This window comes from Pezoporus wallicus, unplaced genomic scaffold, assembly GCF_028554395.1.
Source record: "Pezoporus wallicus isolate ANWC-B61680 ecotype Strahan unplaced genomic scaffold, APGP_CSIRO_Pwel_v1 contig_11829, whole genome shotgun sequence".
Classification (NCBI taxonomy): domain Eukaryota; kingdom Metazoa; phylum Chordata; class Aves; order Psittaciformes; family Psittacidae; genus Pezoporus; species Pezoporus wallicus.
Genome location: NW_026635494.1, coordinates 859,441 through 875,815, shown reverse-complemented (window position 1 = coordinate 875,815; position 16,375 = coordinate 859,441). Strand labels below are relative to the sequence as shown.

Below are 16,375 nucleotides of genomic sequence, written 5' to 3'. Positions count from 1 at the left end.
TATATACACCCAACATATACAGTCCTCTACTATAAACAAGGACAGAGTGATGCACCTGGATTTGACTGTCCCTTCCATCTTGCCTCAAGACAAGAGACAGGCTGTGAGCCTTTGAGCCCACCCGAATGCAGGCTCCTTCCATGCAGCTTTGCAGGGCTGGCAACAAGCAGGGAATAAGCAGGCTTAGGAAAAAAATCTCTGGGAAAAATAAAGCAACTTAGGCCTGCCTAAGTCCTGACCACAGACCTATTAGGAGCCGCCACTGCGGCCTGGGCCATATTAAAAATGTGCTGCTCTACCTCAGCTAGCAAACATACCTGGAGTAGGGGTAGTCTGGTTTGTTCACCCAGACCAGTGCAGACACTTCTCTGGGGATGGATCTGCATCTCTATTTTTGCTGAAACAAACGCTGTCAGCAAATAAAGCTTTCCCAAGCCCTAGGAATATCCTAGTGGTTGTTCAGACACGGGCACTAGGGTAAACCAGCCTGATGACTTTAAAAGGGAAAAAGCAAGCTGCTGGTGGTGGGAGCTCAGCTTGGCTTCAGACCTGAAGCTGATTTGAATTTTCTGTGCTTTAAATGCCCAAGCCCCTCTGGAGGTGAAGTACCCAAATGCCTGGGGAGGAGGTGGTGGTAATGCTGCTGCAAGGAAACCTTCTGAGCAGGAAGCAGGGCATGCAACGCCCAAGCAGCCCACCTTCACCATGCACATTGCGTCTTCACAGGCAGGGAAGAAGCAGCACCTCTGCAAGCTCTTGCTGCTCAGGGACTCCAGGACTGAACATGGGAGTTGCCTTTGCAGAAGGGTGAAGAAACACACACACACACACACACACACCCCATCAGTGCTAGGGTCTGGCACATGAATTTGGACCCAACCTGGTGTCCCTCCATGCAAAAACACCGCTTAAAACTGATGCCCGTCTGGAAGGCAGCAGGGTGGGATGATGTGGGAGAATGGAAGATCAGCACGCACCCGGCTCTGCGCAGCTCCCAGCCAAATCCACCCTGGGAGTGATGCCACTGGCTTTGACAGCGGGCACAGTATCGATCTGGGGAATCTTCTCATGAAGAAAGAGTCGCCCACAAGCCAAGCAGATGGGTGGATAGGAGCCTGCGGGGGATGCGTCCCCGAGAGACAGCACACACAAGCACACCCAGCGCAGGTGCTCAGACTAGTCGGGCTCACACGCCGAGCCAAGACCACGAGCCTCACGCCTCCCGCAGCCTCTGCTCATGGCCGGCATTGGGGCTCCCCTGCTGCCTTCCCCATGGCTGGCACAGGGAGCCTGCCTGCACAGTGGGGTGCTGGTCGCCTCGGAGGGGCTGCTGGTACCCCAGAGCCAGGGGGAGGTTGCAACGCACCCATGGAGCAGGGGCTTTGGCCATCTCTGCAGGCTGACACGTTGTTAAGTGACGGCATTTCTGCAGCATCTCCCTTGCCCTGCAGGCCTGTCCACGAGCCCACCTTCAGGCAGAGCCTGTTGAGGGGCTGCAAGCATTGAGCATGGACCCCTGGGTCTCCCCTTCGCAGCAGGACCACCAAATACCCGAGTTTCACTGCAGCGTGCCAATAGGTACACAAAAGGAACGAGACTGATGGATGTATCCACCCTCTCCCTTCCAAACCTGGGGACAACACGCAGTGCTTTGTGCTGCACAAAGCACTGGGCATAGGTCAGTAGCAGGGTACATGGCTCCCAACACCCCACTGCCTGCCCCTGCCGCAGATGGGGCTGTCAGTATCTGGCCTTCATTGCTTCCACTGCTCTGCTTCTGCCCCAGCATCATCCTCAGCCCTGGTATACCCGGAGATGCAGTCGTTCCCCTCGAGCACAGGGGCTTGAGCTGGGGCAGAAGTTAAGCTCACTCACTCTGTTTCTGCTCAATCTCCAAAGGATTTGGCAGTGATTGCTCTGGTTCCCCAGCTGATTGTATAGGGGAGGTCTGCTCACAGGAGATGTGAGGCTACCCAAGCCGTATCTCTGGATCAGACCCCCTAGAAGGAGTCTCTGTCCTCCCGAGTATCCCTGTTCATTCGTTCCTCGCTCAGCCCAGTCTCCGACAGCTCCCTCCTCATTCATTCCTCCCTCCTTTTCCCTCTTTGTCATTAACTTTTCCCCTTCCAACCCATGTCCTATCTCACTCTCATTCACACACACACACCCTCTCACTCCTCCCAGCTTTATCACACAGGTCAGGCACTACACGCTCACTTTCCAGGTACCCGAGAGACTTCTGCGCTCTGCTCCCTGACCCACGTTAGGGCTGGCAGCGTGAGCGATGCGCCCACATCGTGGGCACGGCTTGGCAGCCCCCTAAGTAGGATCAGGGCAGCATCCATCCCCAGGTGGGAATGCGGGCACTTAGCCTTGCACTCCAGCGGGAGAGAAGAGGAGGGAAAGGAAGGGAGGGGAGGTCACAGGAATCACAGCAGCCCCATTTCCTGCCCAAGCCCACGGTCTCAGCCACACGGCGAGCTCCAAGCCCGCTCCTTCCTCAAGTGCTCTTTACCTGCGTGCACAGACTCCAGGTTCACCATCCTGCTGGCGGAGGGAAATCCGCGGTGCGCCCAGCCTCCTGCCGTCAGCCCCAGGTTGCCAGGGGCTGCCAGTTTGCCCTCCCTCCTCTGCCACCCGCTGCCTCTCAAACCGGGCGTGGGTCCGCTCCCGAAGGGACCTAGAGCTCCATTGCCTGTTGCCATGCAGGGCCAGGTGAGCATGCGGCTCCACGCCACGCCTCGCCCCACCTCCGGCTCCCTCGGGTGCCCTGACACCCAGCAGCCTGGCGCCTGGCCCATGCAAAAGCTCCCATTTGCATATTAGTAACTCGGGAATAGATGAGTCCCTGCAGCGCTACCAGGGCGTGGGGTGGGGTGGGAAGGAGGGGAGGGAGGAAGGAAGGTGGTTTTGCCCGCCCTCAGCTGCACAGATACACCCCGCAGCACCTGCCTGCTGGGCTGCGAGCGAGGGGCTGCATCCCAGTTGTGCCCTCGTGGATAAGCTTTGAGCTCTGCCCTTTGCAATGCATGGGTAAGAGAGGCCGAGGCATCCGGCCAGGATGGGCAGCACCAGCAAGGGAAGGTGTGCACGCTGTGGGAACAGTCCCCGTCCGTCCCCCCCAGTAAGCAGAATGTGACCACTGATAAACCCCAGGGTCTGCTCACAGTGAGCCTGTGTGGCTGAGTCTTTGCATCCCCTAAGTCTGGGCTGAACCTGAATGATGCTGTGTGAAACAAGCAGCACGAAGAGGAAAGGTGAGAGCAGGCAGGTAACCTGACTTGGCTAAAGACACGTGGCAGGGTTAGGATCAGCACATGGAGACTCCCCCTTTCCTGCTTTGTGCTCCGTGTGGTACATCAGTATCCTTAGAGTAGGAGAGTAGCAGCCTCTTCCTCCTGCTCCATGCTGTTTAAGCTGCAGTATTTAAGAGACTTCCAGGGAAGCCAGGGGGGAAAATCCCCTAACGTTGGCTTCTTCTGGAGAAAGCCGCCAGGGGCCAGACCCAAATCCTATGCTCAGTGCTGGGATGGTGACCAGCAGCCACCCTGCCTAACCCAGGCACCGTCCCTGCTGTGCACTACCTTGAGGATCCCAAATCTTCCCAGGGGTAGCAGGACGCCTGCATTAAACACCTGAGCTCCGGCGCTGCTGAAAGCGTTAACACGCTCCATCGGTAGCTGCCAGGTACAAGCTATCACACATTCATCTCACCCCGGCTAATTCACGTTCCAGGGCTCTCGGCTTTCCCACATACTGCTCTCCCTCCCTGGAAAGACAGGTTTCTCCGAAGAGATGGGTGGGTGGGTGGGCGGGCAGGCTCTCCAGCCTCACCTCCAACCCAGTGTGACCCAGTTATGGGGCTGGAGTGCCTGCCCTCGGCTTGCCTGGTCAGACAGGACATCCTCAGGAGAGGGCAATGTGCCGTGCGGAAAGGGTGGCTGTGTTAAACAGAGCTCTAACGAGGAAAAGGTGGAGGGGAGGTGAAGGAAAGCAGGGAGGAAGGGAAGTTCTCAGGTCAGGCTAACATTTGCAGGACAGGGCGCAGGGCCGCTTTAGTGCTGCTCCAGGAAGCACAAAGGTGACACGGGATGGTTTGTTATAAGCTGCTGGAAGGGCTGGACTCCTGCCACCAATCCCCAGCCTGTGGTGGAGCCCCAGCCATTCAGGCCCTGATCCTCGGGGCCTTCTAGTGTTTTCAGCATGCCCCCCACGTCTGGGTTTTCCCCATCTCCAAGACTGACGCGATCAAGCGTCTTCACTGCGTCAACCACGGATTTGCTGGTGGCTTCCAGCCAGCTTGAAGGGCTTCTAGGGCACAAGAGAAAGGCTTTGGAAAGGCTGGCGACCACGAGAGCTCTCTCCTTCCCCCCTGCATCAGAGCACCTTTTGTACAGCGAAGGGGAGTTACACTTTACTCCCATCTTTTCTCTCTGCTCCATAGTGTTTTTCCCTTGCTCCCGAGCGGAGCAGCCTGTCCCGGAGCCCCAGGATGTCCGGTGCTGCGCGGTGGCACTTTAAGCCGGACAGGAGTCCGGGTACCCTCCGGGTGGGGATGCTCTGCCAGGGCCGCAGTGCCCTCTCCTGGCCCCGCGGGGGGCAGCCAGGTACAAGCGGAACCTTCCGTCCCCTCGCTGTAGCTGATGCGATCTGGTTCTTCTCACTATTACCTTATGGTCAGTGAAACAATCAGTATTTAATCGCTTTTCACCACAAAAGCTGCGGGAGAAAAGCCCTTCACCTGCGTACTCTTGGCTTCAGTGACATGCTATGCAGGCAAGAGAGAATTCATCGTCCTTATCAATACCCAGAGAAAAAAAAGAGGATGGATCACAACATCCTCATTTCTGCTGTGGAAATAGGACCACCTTCTCCAGGCAAAGGCAGATTTGCTTTTACTCTTCCCTGAGATGGTCACTCCTACATGCCAGCGGATGCACTGCTCCTTTTATTTTGCCATGGCCATCAATGACTCATCTATCCTCTCATCCTCACCGTATGCTCCTGCTCTCCTGCTGCCAGTGTTTATTCCCCTCCTGGAGGAAGATAAGCTCTGCAGACAGCACTTGATTTACGGGGTACGGCCTTTGGACAGGCCCTGGAAGCGTGAACTGCAGAAAGACGTTACAAAATCCCCCACTTTCTCCCTAGCAGCAAGGATTTATACCAGCTCTCCCGGCCAACTGCGCCTTCTCTCCGTGCCAGGAAGATCTCCTGTCCCCGCTCGCAACAGCTGCTTTTCCGGGGTGTTATTTAAGCGCATCCAAAAGGGGGATTTCTCTTTGTAAGGGCACACGCAGTGCAGTGCGGTTCTCTTACAGCAAAGCAGGGGAGATAGGGAGACCTTGCAGCGCTGTGACTCGGGGCATGGACCACACGCACCCCTGCACCGGGGCGCTGCGGACCCGGCTCTGCCCGCCCTGGCCCGGGCAAGGCTCCGCCGGCAGCGCGCACCGCAGCGCCGTGCTCCGCCAGCGCCCACTTGTGGCGGAAGGGAAAACTGCACCGCCGGGCTCCCTATCCCAGGCAGCGCTCTGAGCACAGAACGCACTGCCCATCGTTAGTTGGAGTTCAGGTCCTTCACTTACCTGCTACTCCCAGAGCTCCCACGACACAGCACTGGCTTCTGCTGCACGGAAAAGCTCGAAACACCCTGCAACCTGCACTGCTGAATATGGGTCGAGCTCATAAAAGGCTCCTCCATCACCCCACAGAGCTGAGGTGATGGTCTGGTTCTGCTGTGCACCATGCTGCTTGACCAGGGTGTGCTGGAATACTTCAGCTCGGTGCTGCTAAAAGAACTAAGGAAGGACTGAGGTGTTTCTACAGTCCAGGCTCCCCAGAGCCTTACTGCTATAAAATAAGCATATCCAAGCTCGCCAGGATATGACCCAATGCTCCCAGAGGGAGCTCGTATCCCCTCCCAGCAGCCCTGTATAGGAGGGAACAGCGGAAATGGGCTCCACAGGGCTCCCAGGGGAAAGGCGCACAGCCACCCTGCAATCCTCTCCCACTCTGACTGCAGCCCATCTGCCCCCACAGCTGGATTTAACTCCAGAAAGCAGGGACAAAGCCCCACGATGTCCCGCTGCAGCGGGACAGAGGCAGCAGAGAACACACCCTGTAAATGCTGGCCGTGAAAGTGATAAAGAAGCTACTTCAGCTTCCCCAGAAATCACAGTAAGGGGATCGGTTGCCTTGGTGGCTCAAGCAGAGAAGGGCTGAGGCTGCAGCAGGGCTTGTCCATCTCTGCATTCACCACACTAGGGGGAATCAGCACTCCACGTTTCACTGGCCCAGAACTGCCGCCCTCATCTCCCCTCAGCTATAGCTGCAGAGGAATAGACAGAGAATACTTTATGGAGCCTGCAGGACCCAGGCAAGCCTCCAGCCACCTCTGCATCATAGCCCCTCATGGGACCCCCTCCCACATCACTTGGAGAGAAGAGCAGGCACCAGACTGGGTGACCCCGGGACCTGCTTCTACTGCTGGTCTTTTACTCACCAGAGTTTGGGCTCAAAGCTGCATCAGTTGCTTGAGGTGAGTCAAAGCTGTCTCCCTTCTGTGGGGCTGACCCAGCAGGAGGCTCCCCCCAGTCCATGAGGCTTGAGACTGACCCATAAGGGAACTACTCTTGACCAAGAGCCCAAGCAACTGGAGCCCACACAGATTACAATGCACAGAGAAACTTTTACTACAGGGATCCTATTAAAAAAAAAAAATCAGTTTATTTAACCTTACAAATGATAAATAATTTGTTTAAAAAAAAAATCATTTCAAGTGTATTTTACTTCATGTTGCAATATTAAAATACCTTTCCCTTCTCCCCCCTTAAGTGATCAATACAAAAATAATTGTGACCAAATCTTTTCATGAAAAATGTCTGTGTTTTAGGCAAAAAGGCACATTGTGAAGGCTTTTCACCCGGAGGTACAGGGGAGCACAAGGACCCCAACAGCCTCCTTCCCCCCCACCATGCTTGTTCTAACTGGAATGGAAGGGGATACAGGAGCCAGGCAGCACTTCTGCAGTGCTTTTCGCCTGATGCCCTGTGGGTATATACCAGGGCCAAGGTCAGCTTCGGTGTCACCCCTGCTCTATGCATAAGGGAAACCAAGGCACAGCAAAGCAGTACAATTACCTAAGAGCTTCTTGTGAATAGCTGGCAGAATAGGACATGAAACTGGACGCAGGTTTAGAATGCTGCCTTCTTCAAAACAACAGCGTGAACCCACCTGGGACCATCCTCCCCCCTTGCAACCACAGCGTTGTGATGGTAGCCACAAGTCTCTCTAGATGCTTCTCTCTCAGCGGGAGAGTCGCAAGACCAACACAAAAAGTTGGGCCTTCACTAGTCTACAAAGGGATTAATTAAAGCCCTAATTACTAGCCCTTAAGGGCCGAATGTCATCGCTGGGATGTATCCCTCCCATTACATCTTCTAGCCACGGGAAGGATTTAACAGCCAGTCGGGCACTAGAAAAAGCTACAGGCAGGCTCTTGCTTTGGGTAGGCTTCGTACCTTCCTTGTTCAGGGTATGTGGTCCCTTGGATCAGCTGTTTTCCCATTGGGAAACGCTGCTGTGTCACCAGGAGATGGTGAAGGGGCTTCTTCGGTGTCAGAGATGTTTGACAACCCAGGTCATCGAGACCATTTGTCTCCCTGCCCTGACCACTCATCAGGATGCTCGAAGCTGGTAACTGATCAGAGCTGCTCCCTTTCACATCGGCTAACTCCAGAGCAGGACAACACACACCCCTCCCGGTGCTTCACCCTAGAAACCTGCATCTCCTGCTTCTTCCAGGGAGCAGCATCTCCCAGCAGCTGGCAGGAGAGCATCAACACAGTGAGCTGAGCCCACTTGTCTCAGTATGAGGCAGCATCACGTGGGGAGGGATTCACAGAGGGCCAGAAGGAAAGGCACACATACAGAGCTCTCCTGGTACAAGGCACCGCTGTGAACTGTATTCCTTCTTTGGAGCAGCCAGCTCCAGGAGGCCCTTAGCATCACAAATGGTGGCTAAGGAGGGCAGATGAGCTGCCCCTTGGGAAGATCTGGCCTGGCTCTGCTAGGTCTCCTCATCCCAGAGACACAGCTGCTTCTGTGGCACATAGTAATCAAAGGTGTAGCCCTTCTGGCAGCTGCGGATGCCACATTTGTAAGAGGAAACCTTGCCCCCAGCATCACGACTCTTGCAGTACTTGAGCATGCACGGGTACCACTCGATGCTCAGCGTGTAGCTGCAAATGCAGGGCTTCCAGCGGTCTGCGCACAGCTTGCAGCGCTGCAGGTCAGGGAGATCTGATGTCTGGGGCAGGACCTCGAACATGGAGCCATCCACCCCTGCAGGAGAAAGCAGAGAGACATTGTTCAGGGCACTGCCAGAAGGTGGGAGCCACCAAAGCCAGTGCTGCTCCGTCTGCGCCGCAGAATAGAATGAGGTTATACAAGGGCTGCTTGGACACGAGTCTGAAGAGAAACCATGGGAGAACAAAGGGCCCTGGGGAAAGAAAGCCAAAAGATACACAAAATGCACTAAGAACATATTTCCTTTGGGTGGCGGACCAGGTGAAAGGTTACCTTGAAGATACCTGCCTAACTAGGTTCACTAGGAGAGCACCACCAAAACAAGTCAGACACACTAACATAAAGACTACTGCGATGGGACGTGCAAGTGATGTACACGCCTTATCCACTGTTAGAGTTAGAAAGAAGCCAAAGTGATCTGTGCTGATCACCAGAAACCTGGCAGGATTGATCCCAGCAGAGAGCCAATGAAACCGAAGGAAACTCACCTTTCTCCAGCCAAAATTTGACATCTTCTTCTCGGGTGTAAATCGCTTCTTTGGCTTCCGCACAGACATTGTGGATGTGAGAGCTCAGCTGGGCCCCCTTGCTGAAGTTGACAGCTACATCCATGCTGAGATGCTCCAGGCCACGCACCTCCTCAGCCTGCCGCACTGTCCTGGGATTCTTCTGCAGAGGATAAAACAAGGAAACTCGAATCTTGGTTGCAACAATTATTCCTTACAGCATGTTGTGATTTCATGCCAACACAAGATGGGCAAATGGATGCTGCTCTGCAAATGCACCGGCATCTTATCTGGATGGAAGGCACTTAAGCTTCTGTTGAAGCTGAAACTTATGCTAGTTTCTCTCTGCTTTGTTTCTCAGTGAATCAGTACTTACTTCACTGGGCAGTGTGGGGCAGAGATTTTCATGCACCTATCCTTCGATGCAGACTAGGCTGAACTAAATCATGCCTCCTTCTAGTACATTAGTAGAACAGAATCAATACTGTTGGCAAACTTAGTTTAATACAGTCTCTCAAGCAGGAGGAGTGATCAAAGGTAGGTCTAATAGCCAAACAGTCAGGCAGCTGCCTGGGAAGGGTACCCAGAAACCCTGGATGCACTGGGATATGGAGCTGGGGTGCCTCTTACCTGCCGCAGCTTTGCCATAGACTCGCTGGGGATGATCTCGTTGCGGTGAAGCCGTGTGACGAAGCAGAGCGCTTGGAACTGGCTCTGCCCCCTCTCCAGCTCCCCTAGGATTAAGGCACGGAAGATCTTCACCTCCTGATAAAGAGATAAATAACGGGACTGAGAATCGCGGGTCTTTGGCATCACCGGGGTGAACCGAGAAGTCAGGGTCAAAGAGAAAGGCTCCAGCCCAAAGAACAAAGTCAAAGGGCTCATACTTCTGCTACCTGAGCACAGGGGTGTAGCTCCCAGGTTCAATCCCACCCAAAAGCCTGCAGCAGAAATAATCGGTGCCTATAAGGAATGAAGGGTTTTCGCAATCCCACTGTGGCAAGGACAAACCGCTGCTAGGTCTCATCCCACAAACAACAGCTGGGGGTTTCTGTCCTTTACCGAGAAGGGAGGCAAACCTCCAAGGAGTCTCGTTTTGTTAAACAAATATGAAATAGCGATTATCTCCATGTATTACTTAGGGCAAGCAGACCCAAAATTGCTCTGCAGCCTTCCCTCGTTTCTCCCGGCACAGTCCAGGCAGTGATAAGCTCCCTCCCAAGTTGGTTCGGGTCCCAAAGTGCCACTTACAGTACACAGAAGGATTCAGTGACACTTCAGTGATGAACTCAGACACAGGTTTTAATTATTTAAGTGCTTCTGAACACACACAGGAAAAAAATGTGCAAAAATCACTGCTGGATACGCTCATCGGTAGGGGATGGAAGGATGCTTCTTCCTGCATCTCCAGTCCTGCTGTCCCACTCCATGACACCTAAAGCAAGCCCTGCTTCACCCTTATGTTGCAAAGCCTTGTTTGGCTTTCCTTAGCTTCCCGGCTCTCCCTGCCCTGACTGTGCAACCTCAGGTGAAGCAAGACCCAAAGCCTGTCACATCCAAACCACGTCCCGCTTCTCACACGGAAAGAGCCACCGAGTTTTTCCTGCTCAGAGAGGGCACCATTCCCTCCCCACCAGCACGAGCGGGGTGAACCAGTGCCAAGGCAACAAACGACACCTTTAATTCTGGGTCTCTGCAAAACTTCCCAGCAGGGAACAAGCCCCAGCAGAACATTGCCTTTGCAATGCGGGGACTCTCCGGATGAGCTCATCATGGGGGCGATGAGAGTCCTTGGCCCTGACCCGCGCTCATGTGGCGGGTACAGTTACAGCTATTGTGCAGCTTCGGATGACACACGCTTGGTGCGAGGGAGAACAACCAGTTCTGCAGCCCTGCTCTAAGCATGGCACTGGAGGTAACCGCAGCCTTGGCCTTCATAGCAAGCAGAGAGCAGCTCCTCTTTCCTTATAGCAGAAAGGAAATCAGTGCGCAGCTCAAGCTGCCTGCACCCACCAAAGGCACTTCCAGCAAAGACCAGCCTGCAAGGGGGAGCAGGGAACTCATTGAACTCCTTACCTCCTTTCCCTCCAGACAGTCACCTGGGGTGCGAGAACAATTCAACCTCCATTTCTAGTCCATTATCCAGTAGAGACTTACAAGCTTGTGTGGTCTAGATCTGAGCCCAGCATCTCGACTTCATGTTGAGTGGAGCAAACCAGTTCCCAGGGAAATAAATCATTTCAATGCCTTCCTCCCCGCAACCCATTCTGCTTTCCTGCCAAATTTCCCTCCCCAAGGACATCAGTGCTGCTGTGGGACCACTTTAGGCTTTGTTGTTGCATGCCTGCTCTGACTGGGGGATACACGCAAAGGGGATGTGCTGCTCGGGGCACCGGGTAGCACTGGCACTCCTGGGCTAATTCCTTGCCAGGTCAGCAGCGTTTGCTGTGGTCAGGGCCCTGCTGCACTGCCCCAGGGGAGCAGTTAGAGCTGGCCAGAATGTCCTTGTGCTTGTACAACACAGAGAATGTGTTACTGCATCCACGCTGGGGGGGGGGCAGCCAGCTGAGTTGCCCTGAACGGGTAGGGGTCACGGTTTTAACCCTTAGAACTGGCTAGAATGAAGAAACTTGGCTGTTTTGCCTCCTATATCACAGTGTGTACAAAGGTGAATTAAGGATGTGCTGGGAGGGGGGGAACCCACATTTTCAGGAGCAATAAGGTTTGGCCCTGATTCTTACAAGAACTGAGCAGCTGGAAACCCTCACGTTGCTCTGAGATGCTTGGAAAAACATCCTCTAGTTAAGCATCCTCACGCTCAGCACTCACAGCCTGAGTGATGACTACAAGTAACTGTCAGAGACCGCTTATAACCCTCCTTTATACTTTTGGTATCTCTACAGAAAAGAGCCTGCTTTCCAAAGCACACGGATACAATCTTTGGACAGATGCTTTCCTGTTTCATCTGGTCATTTAGCACCTAACATGACAGAACCCCCAGGCATAAAGAAGTTCTTAAAACAGCCCCCACCAGAATATCACAAAACAGCAGCTTTCTTAACAAGGAAACTGAAAGGACTGGCAGCACAAGTGTTAAAATACCATTACCCATGCTTGCTCCCTTGTGTTTCCAACACAACTTTTCCAGTCATCAAGAGCAGAAAGGAAGGTTTCTATATCTCTGTGCTGACCTTGGACTATAACCACCCACTTAGCTCGCAGGCCACTGCAGAACAACTGGCAAGATCATGCTATTCAACTTAGATGCAACATTTAGGGGTGCTGTCTCCCTCACTCCAAAGCATTTCATGCCTGACAACACTACACAGGAAGAGAAGAAGCGTTTTCATCACATTCACTATGAGAAATGAAGTGATCTTCACCACTGCACTGCCCAGTTTGGGCTCCCACTGACCAGTCCGTGCTGCACTAGAGGACAAAACTGGGGTGCTCTGAGGACACGAACCCTTCAGGTTCAGCTCTGGAACAGAGCCGGGGTAGAAGAGCAATTAAAATCCCAGCCTCTGTGGGAGACTCAGCCACCGCTCAAGTCCCACCCAGCTCCCACCACTGTCAGAGCAGAGCAATGTGCTGTGATCTCATTCGAAGCCCTTTCTTCTCCGGTCTGGCAGCAACTCCTTGCCAGCAGAGGAGAAGGGAAGGTCTGCCTTTGGACTAACCCCTGCAGTTCTAAGCCAGAGAAGTGGAAAAATCATTTGTGCTAAACCCCAGCATCCTGGCCGCAGCATGACCACACAATCAAGCTTGGAAAGCCAGATCAACAACCCCAGCTGCTTTTACCCAGGCTAAGAGCCTCAAGACCTTCTCTCTGAAGCGCAGCACTTGTGTAATCTTAGAGGGATGAGCACCAGAGCAGGGAAATGCCTGCGTGCAGCCAGAACAGGTCAGCAGGGGAAGCCTGGCCAGGCAGCTGCCTGCTCACATCGTTACTCACTGCACCACAAACTCATCTCCTCAATCCTTTATGGGTTTTCTAGCTTTTTCCAGCTACTTTCCAGCAAAGCCAATGAACAGAGACAACCGGTACACAGTCGCTCTAAAACTGAGGATTAGCAGTGGACTCCTGCGAGCCTGATGCTTGCCAAGCCGCCCAGCGACCATCTCCTGTGTCCTGCCAGCAGGAGCTGAGGGGATGCATGGAGCTAAGGATTTAACACACTCAAGTCAAGAGATGTTCAGAGAAGCAGTATCTAGAATCAGCTCAACTATAATAAGAATGAGAGTGAGATAAGAGCCGACATACACTCTGTTGGGTCTGTAGATGAGACTTGAGAGCAAGCTCCCCTCAAGAAGAGCTCAAGGAAGTGAAATGATCAGCAGCTCAGGACACCAGAAGTCCCCGTCACATCCCACTGATTCCAGAGGCCCTACTTAGAAGAACTGTAATGAGTTTGAATTTCCCTTGGCCAAGTATACACTACAGTATGCAGGTTTTGCCTTAAAAGCCCTTCCTCCCTCCCTGAGCTTCCCTGATGTGCCATGTCTTGCCTTTTTTCAACAGGAATCATGGGACTGCTTTCCTGCATGCGTGCTGCAGTACACAGAGCACTGCCATCACCTCCAAAATCACCATAGCTTTTGCTAGCATCTCACAAAGAGGAGGGCTCGCCCCTGCATCCTCCACTTGGAAGAGGACCATCCAAGAGGCTTGCAAGGAGACTGGGACCAAAGAGTGTAGCTGGAAGCAGAAGAGGCACCAGAACCATCCCTGGCAAAAGGCTCCAAGGTTCACAACAGGTAGGGACACAGCGCCTTCCCATCTCATGGCTTTGAGCTTCCTCCTGCTGCAAGCCAAAGTCCACTGAGCAAACACTTTGAATGGAGGGTTGGAACAAGGTAACACCTCTGTGCCACCGGACATCCCTACCACCCACATGGTGGCAAACAGCTCTTCCCTAAGCAATATAAAGCTTGATGCACCCAGCCAGGCTTGGTGTGCTCTGAAGCATGCCAGGCTGGCCCAGAAGCTACCATTTACTGCTGAGAAGAATGGGATCTTGGGTTTCAGCTCAGCAGGTATCACTTCCCTGCAGGGAAGTTATCTCTTGCACGCTGGGCCAGAAGGAAAGGCTCCCTTATGGGGGGGGGGGCTGTTGTCAGTCCCACAGACAGCTCTCAGTTAAGCATCTCCCACACCACAAACACACACGTGCACCCAAAGGCAGTGGGAGTCCCCTTAAGGAACTAACTGTACCTCACGCACATCGTGGAGAGAGATGTCCTGGAAATAGATCAGAGCATAAAAACCCTATCCAGAAGGGTCTCCCCACCACAGAGACTCTCCTGCTCAGGGTATAGGTGTAACAGCAGCCTGCTTAAAAGGCTTGGAGCTAAACATGCATGAACTGCTCTGCAAAGATTGCAAACAAAGACCCCAAACAGTGCTGGATGGACTTTTCCTTGCTCAAGCAAAGGGACCCTCCATCCCTCAGCCAGGGTCTTCCCAGGCTCCAAGTCAGTCCCAGCTCCGGAGGGACCTCGTGTACCGCTATCACCATCGCTCACTGCACAGAAAGCACACACTCCGCGGAGCCCCGACCCGATCCTCTTGCCGACCCCCGAGGTGTGATGCGCCAGCATTCCCACACCGCAGCCTTTGATCTCCTCGGGGAACCACCGTGGGAGACGGGACCGGCGGACAGCGCTGCGGGTTTACCCCACCGCATCCCTCCTCGGGGCTGGGGGACCACGGATGGAGGCAGGCTCCCAGCGCACACATCCTCCTCGGGGAACCCTCCTCCCGGCACCTTCCCCTGCTCGCCGGGGAGGGATGCGGGGCCGGGCGCCCGAGCCCTACCTGTCTGAAGTCGGCGGTGAGGGTGACGAGGGCGCCGTCAGCCGTGCGCAGCTCCAGGCTGATGCAGTCGGAGCCGCTGTCGGCCTGCAGGCTCTCCTCCGTCACCTGCCCGCCGGGCAGCCGCACCCGCACCCGCAGCTCAGCCCTCGCCGCGGGGCCGGGCGCGCCGGGCAGCGGGGCCAGCGCCAGCCACAGCAGCGCGGGCAGCGCCGGCAGCCGGTGCCGCGGGCCGCGCATCCCCGCCCGCCCCGTCGGGGCACGGAGCCGGGGCCGGCCGCTGCGGGCTCACGGCAGCGCCGGCATGGGGCGGGCGGCGGCGTGCGAAGGAGCCCCGCCGCGGCCCCAGCCCCAGCCCCAGCCCCAGCCCCAGCCCCGGCCCCGCTGGGGTGGCTCGGCGCGGAGACCGCTCGCCCTTTTCATTCAAGCCCTCGGCGGGCTCTTCCCTCGCCCCCCGCCCGTCACTTCCTTCCCCAGGCCCAGGGACCTGCCCCACCGAGGCAGCGCGCCGCCCCGCCGTTAAAGGGCCAGCGCCGGCCCACGGCTGCGCCCGGACGGGGAAGGGAGAGCGGGCAGAGCCCGCAAAACGGCCGGGGTAGGCAGCTCCGGGCAGGGCAACGGCCCCGCTCCCTCCCGTCCGCTGGGTGCGGCGGGAGGATGGAGACAGACGTCCCCTCCGGGCAGCTTCGGGGCAGCCCTGAGCTTGCTTTGGGTGTTTTGCTACGCAACTATCCACAAACTGCAGTCGGGAAGGAGAAGAGAGGGCAGCGTTAACAACAAAGCCCGGCTCTCCCGCCTGTGCAAACGTGCGGTTGCAGTGAATCAAACGCCATTTACATGACTGCCCAGGCAGCGCACCGTTACAGGGCTGCCACGACCCGTGCTGGATGTGTTCCTGCCCCTGAGCATGTAACGTGGGCCACTTCAGGTAGTCTTTCCCAGGCGTGTGGACCTGGGTCGCTTCAGACTCTGCAGGTCACACTCGAAAGGCTCCCGATCTGCCCTTCACCACCATCACCCCCTCCCCGGTTCCGCAATCACTTCCAGATGGGCAGATGCTCGTGAAGGGCCCCTTTGATTTCAAAAGGTCTCTCTGCAAACACAAAGGTCACTTGTGGCAGGCAAGATCAGGCTCTCAGTGAAAGAGCTTTGCGAGGAGGAGCACAGAAATAAAGAGGAAACAACCGTTTAAATCCACGCTTCCAGGCAGAGATCACTCTTCTCCAAACAGTGCTTTTTGTGGGACCTCACGCAAGTTTTAACCCTAAATTTTCGCAGCCTCCTTCAAATTGTCTCCTTGAAAGGCCCTTCAGGACAACGGCAGTGCTAAGAATGAGAGATGGGGAGAGGAAAACGTTAAGGGGTACGCACAGGGGAGAAAAGAAATGGCTCAGCTTGGACGCAAGAGAGGGAGGGCCCACAAGGTAGAAACATACAAAGAAGGCCCCTCTCACAGCGTATTAATTCAGAGGAGATTAGGCATAAAGACAGGAGGACCCCAGCAGGGGCTGGAAGGAGGAGTGCCATGAGGTCAGTGGGCACAAATAACCCTTGGAAGACTTCCAGTCCGTAGGGCTGTACTTGCTTCTCAGCCCAAATCCGGAATCCACTTCCCTGTGGCACAAGGGCTACTTCAGGTCCATCAGCTTGCAGCTAAGCCCCAAGCACCAGAGCACAGCGCGGTCCCCTCTCTGTGCTGGATGTGATGTGATGAAGCACAAGGAGTGAGAAGCCTGTCCTCTCT

General features: G+C 55.0%; 2 protein-coding genes across 2 annotated transcripts in view; both read right to left on the bottom strand.

Moving 5' to 3' along the window:
- POU2F3 (POU class 2 homeobox 3) overlaps positions 1-2,801 on the bottom strand; it is a 40,590-nt gene extending 37,789 nt beyond the window's left edge. Inside the window, exon 1 of the mRNA XM_057432888.1 lies at positions 2,516-2,801. Coding sequence (XP_057288871.1) covers positions 2,516-2,801 — 286 coding nt within the window. The remainder of the gene's footprint in view (positions 1-2,515) is intronic.
- A 3,912-nt stretch (positions 2,802-6,713) lies between these two features.
- On the bottom strand, positions 6,714-14,886 carry OAF (out at first homolog). Its single transcript, XM_057433239.1, has 4 exons — positions 14,635-14,886; positions 9,447-9,581; positions 8,799-8,979; positions 6,714-8,346 (listed from the first exon to the last, which is right to left on the bottom strand). Exons 1-4 carry the CDS (start codon positions 14,869-14,871, stop codon positions 8,072-8,074), a joined length of 828 nt encoding a protein of 275 aa, XP_057289222.1. The 5' UTR covers positions 14,872-14,886; the 3' UTR covers positions 6,714-8,071.
- Positions 14,887-16,375: the final 1,489 nt, after the last annotated feature.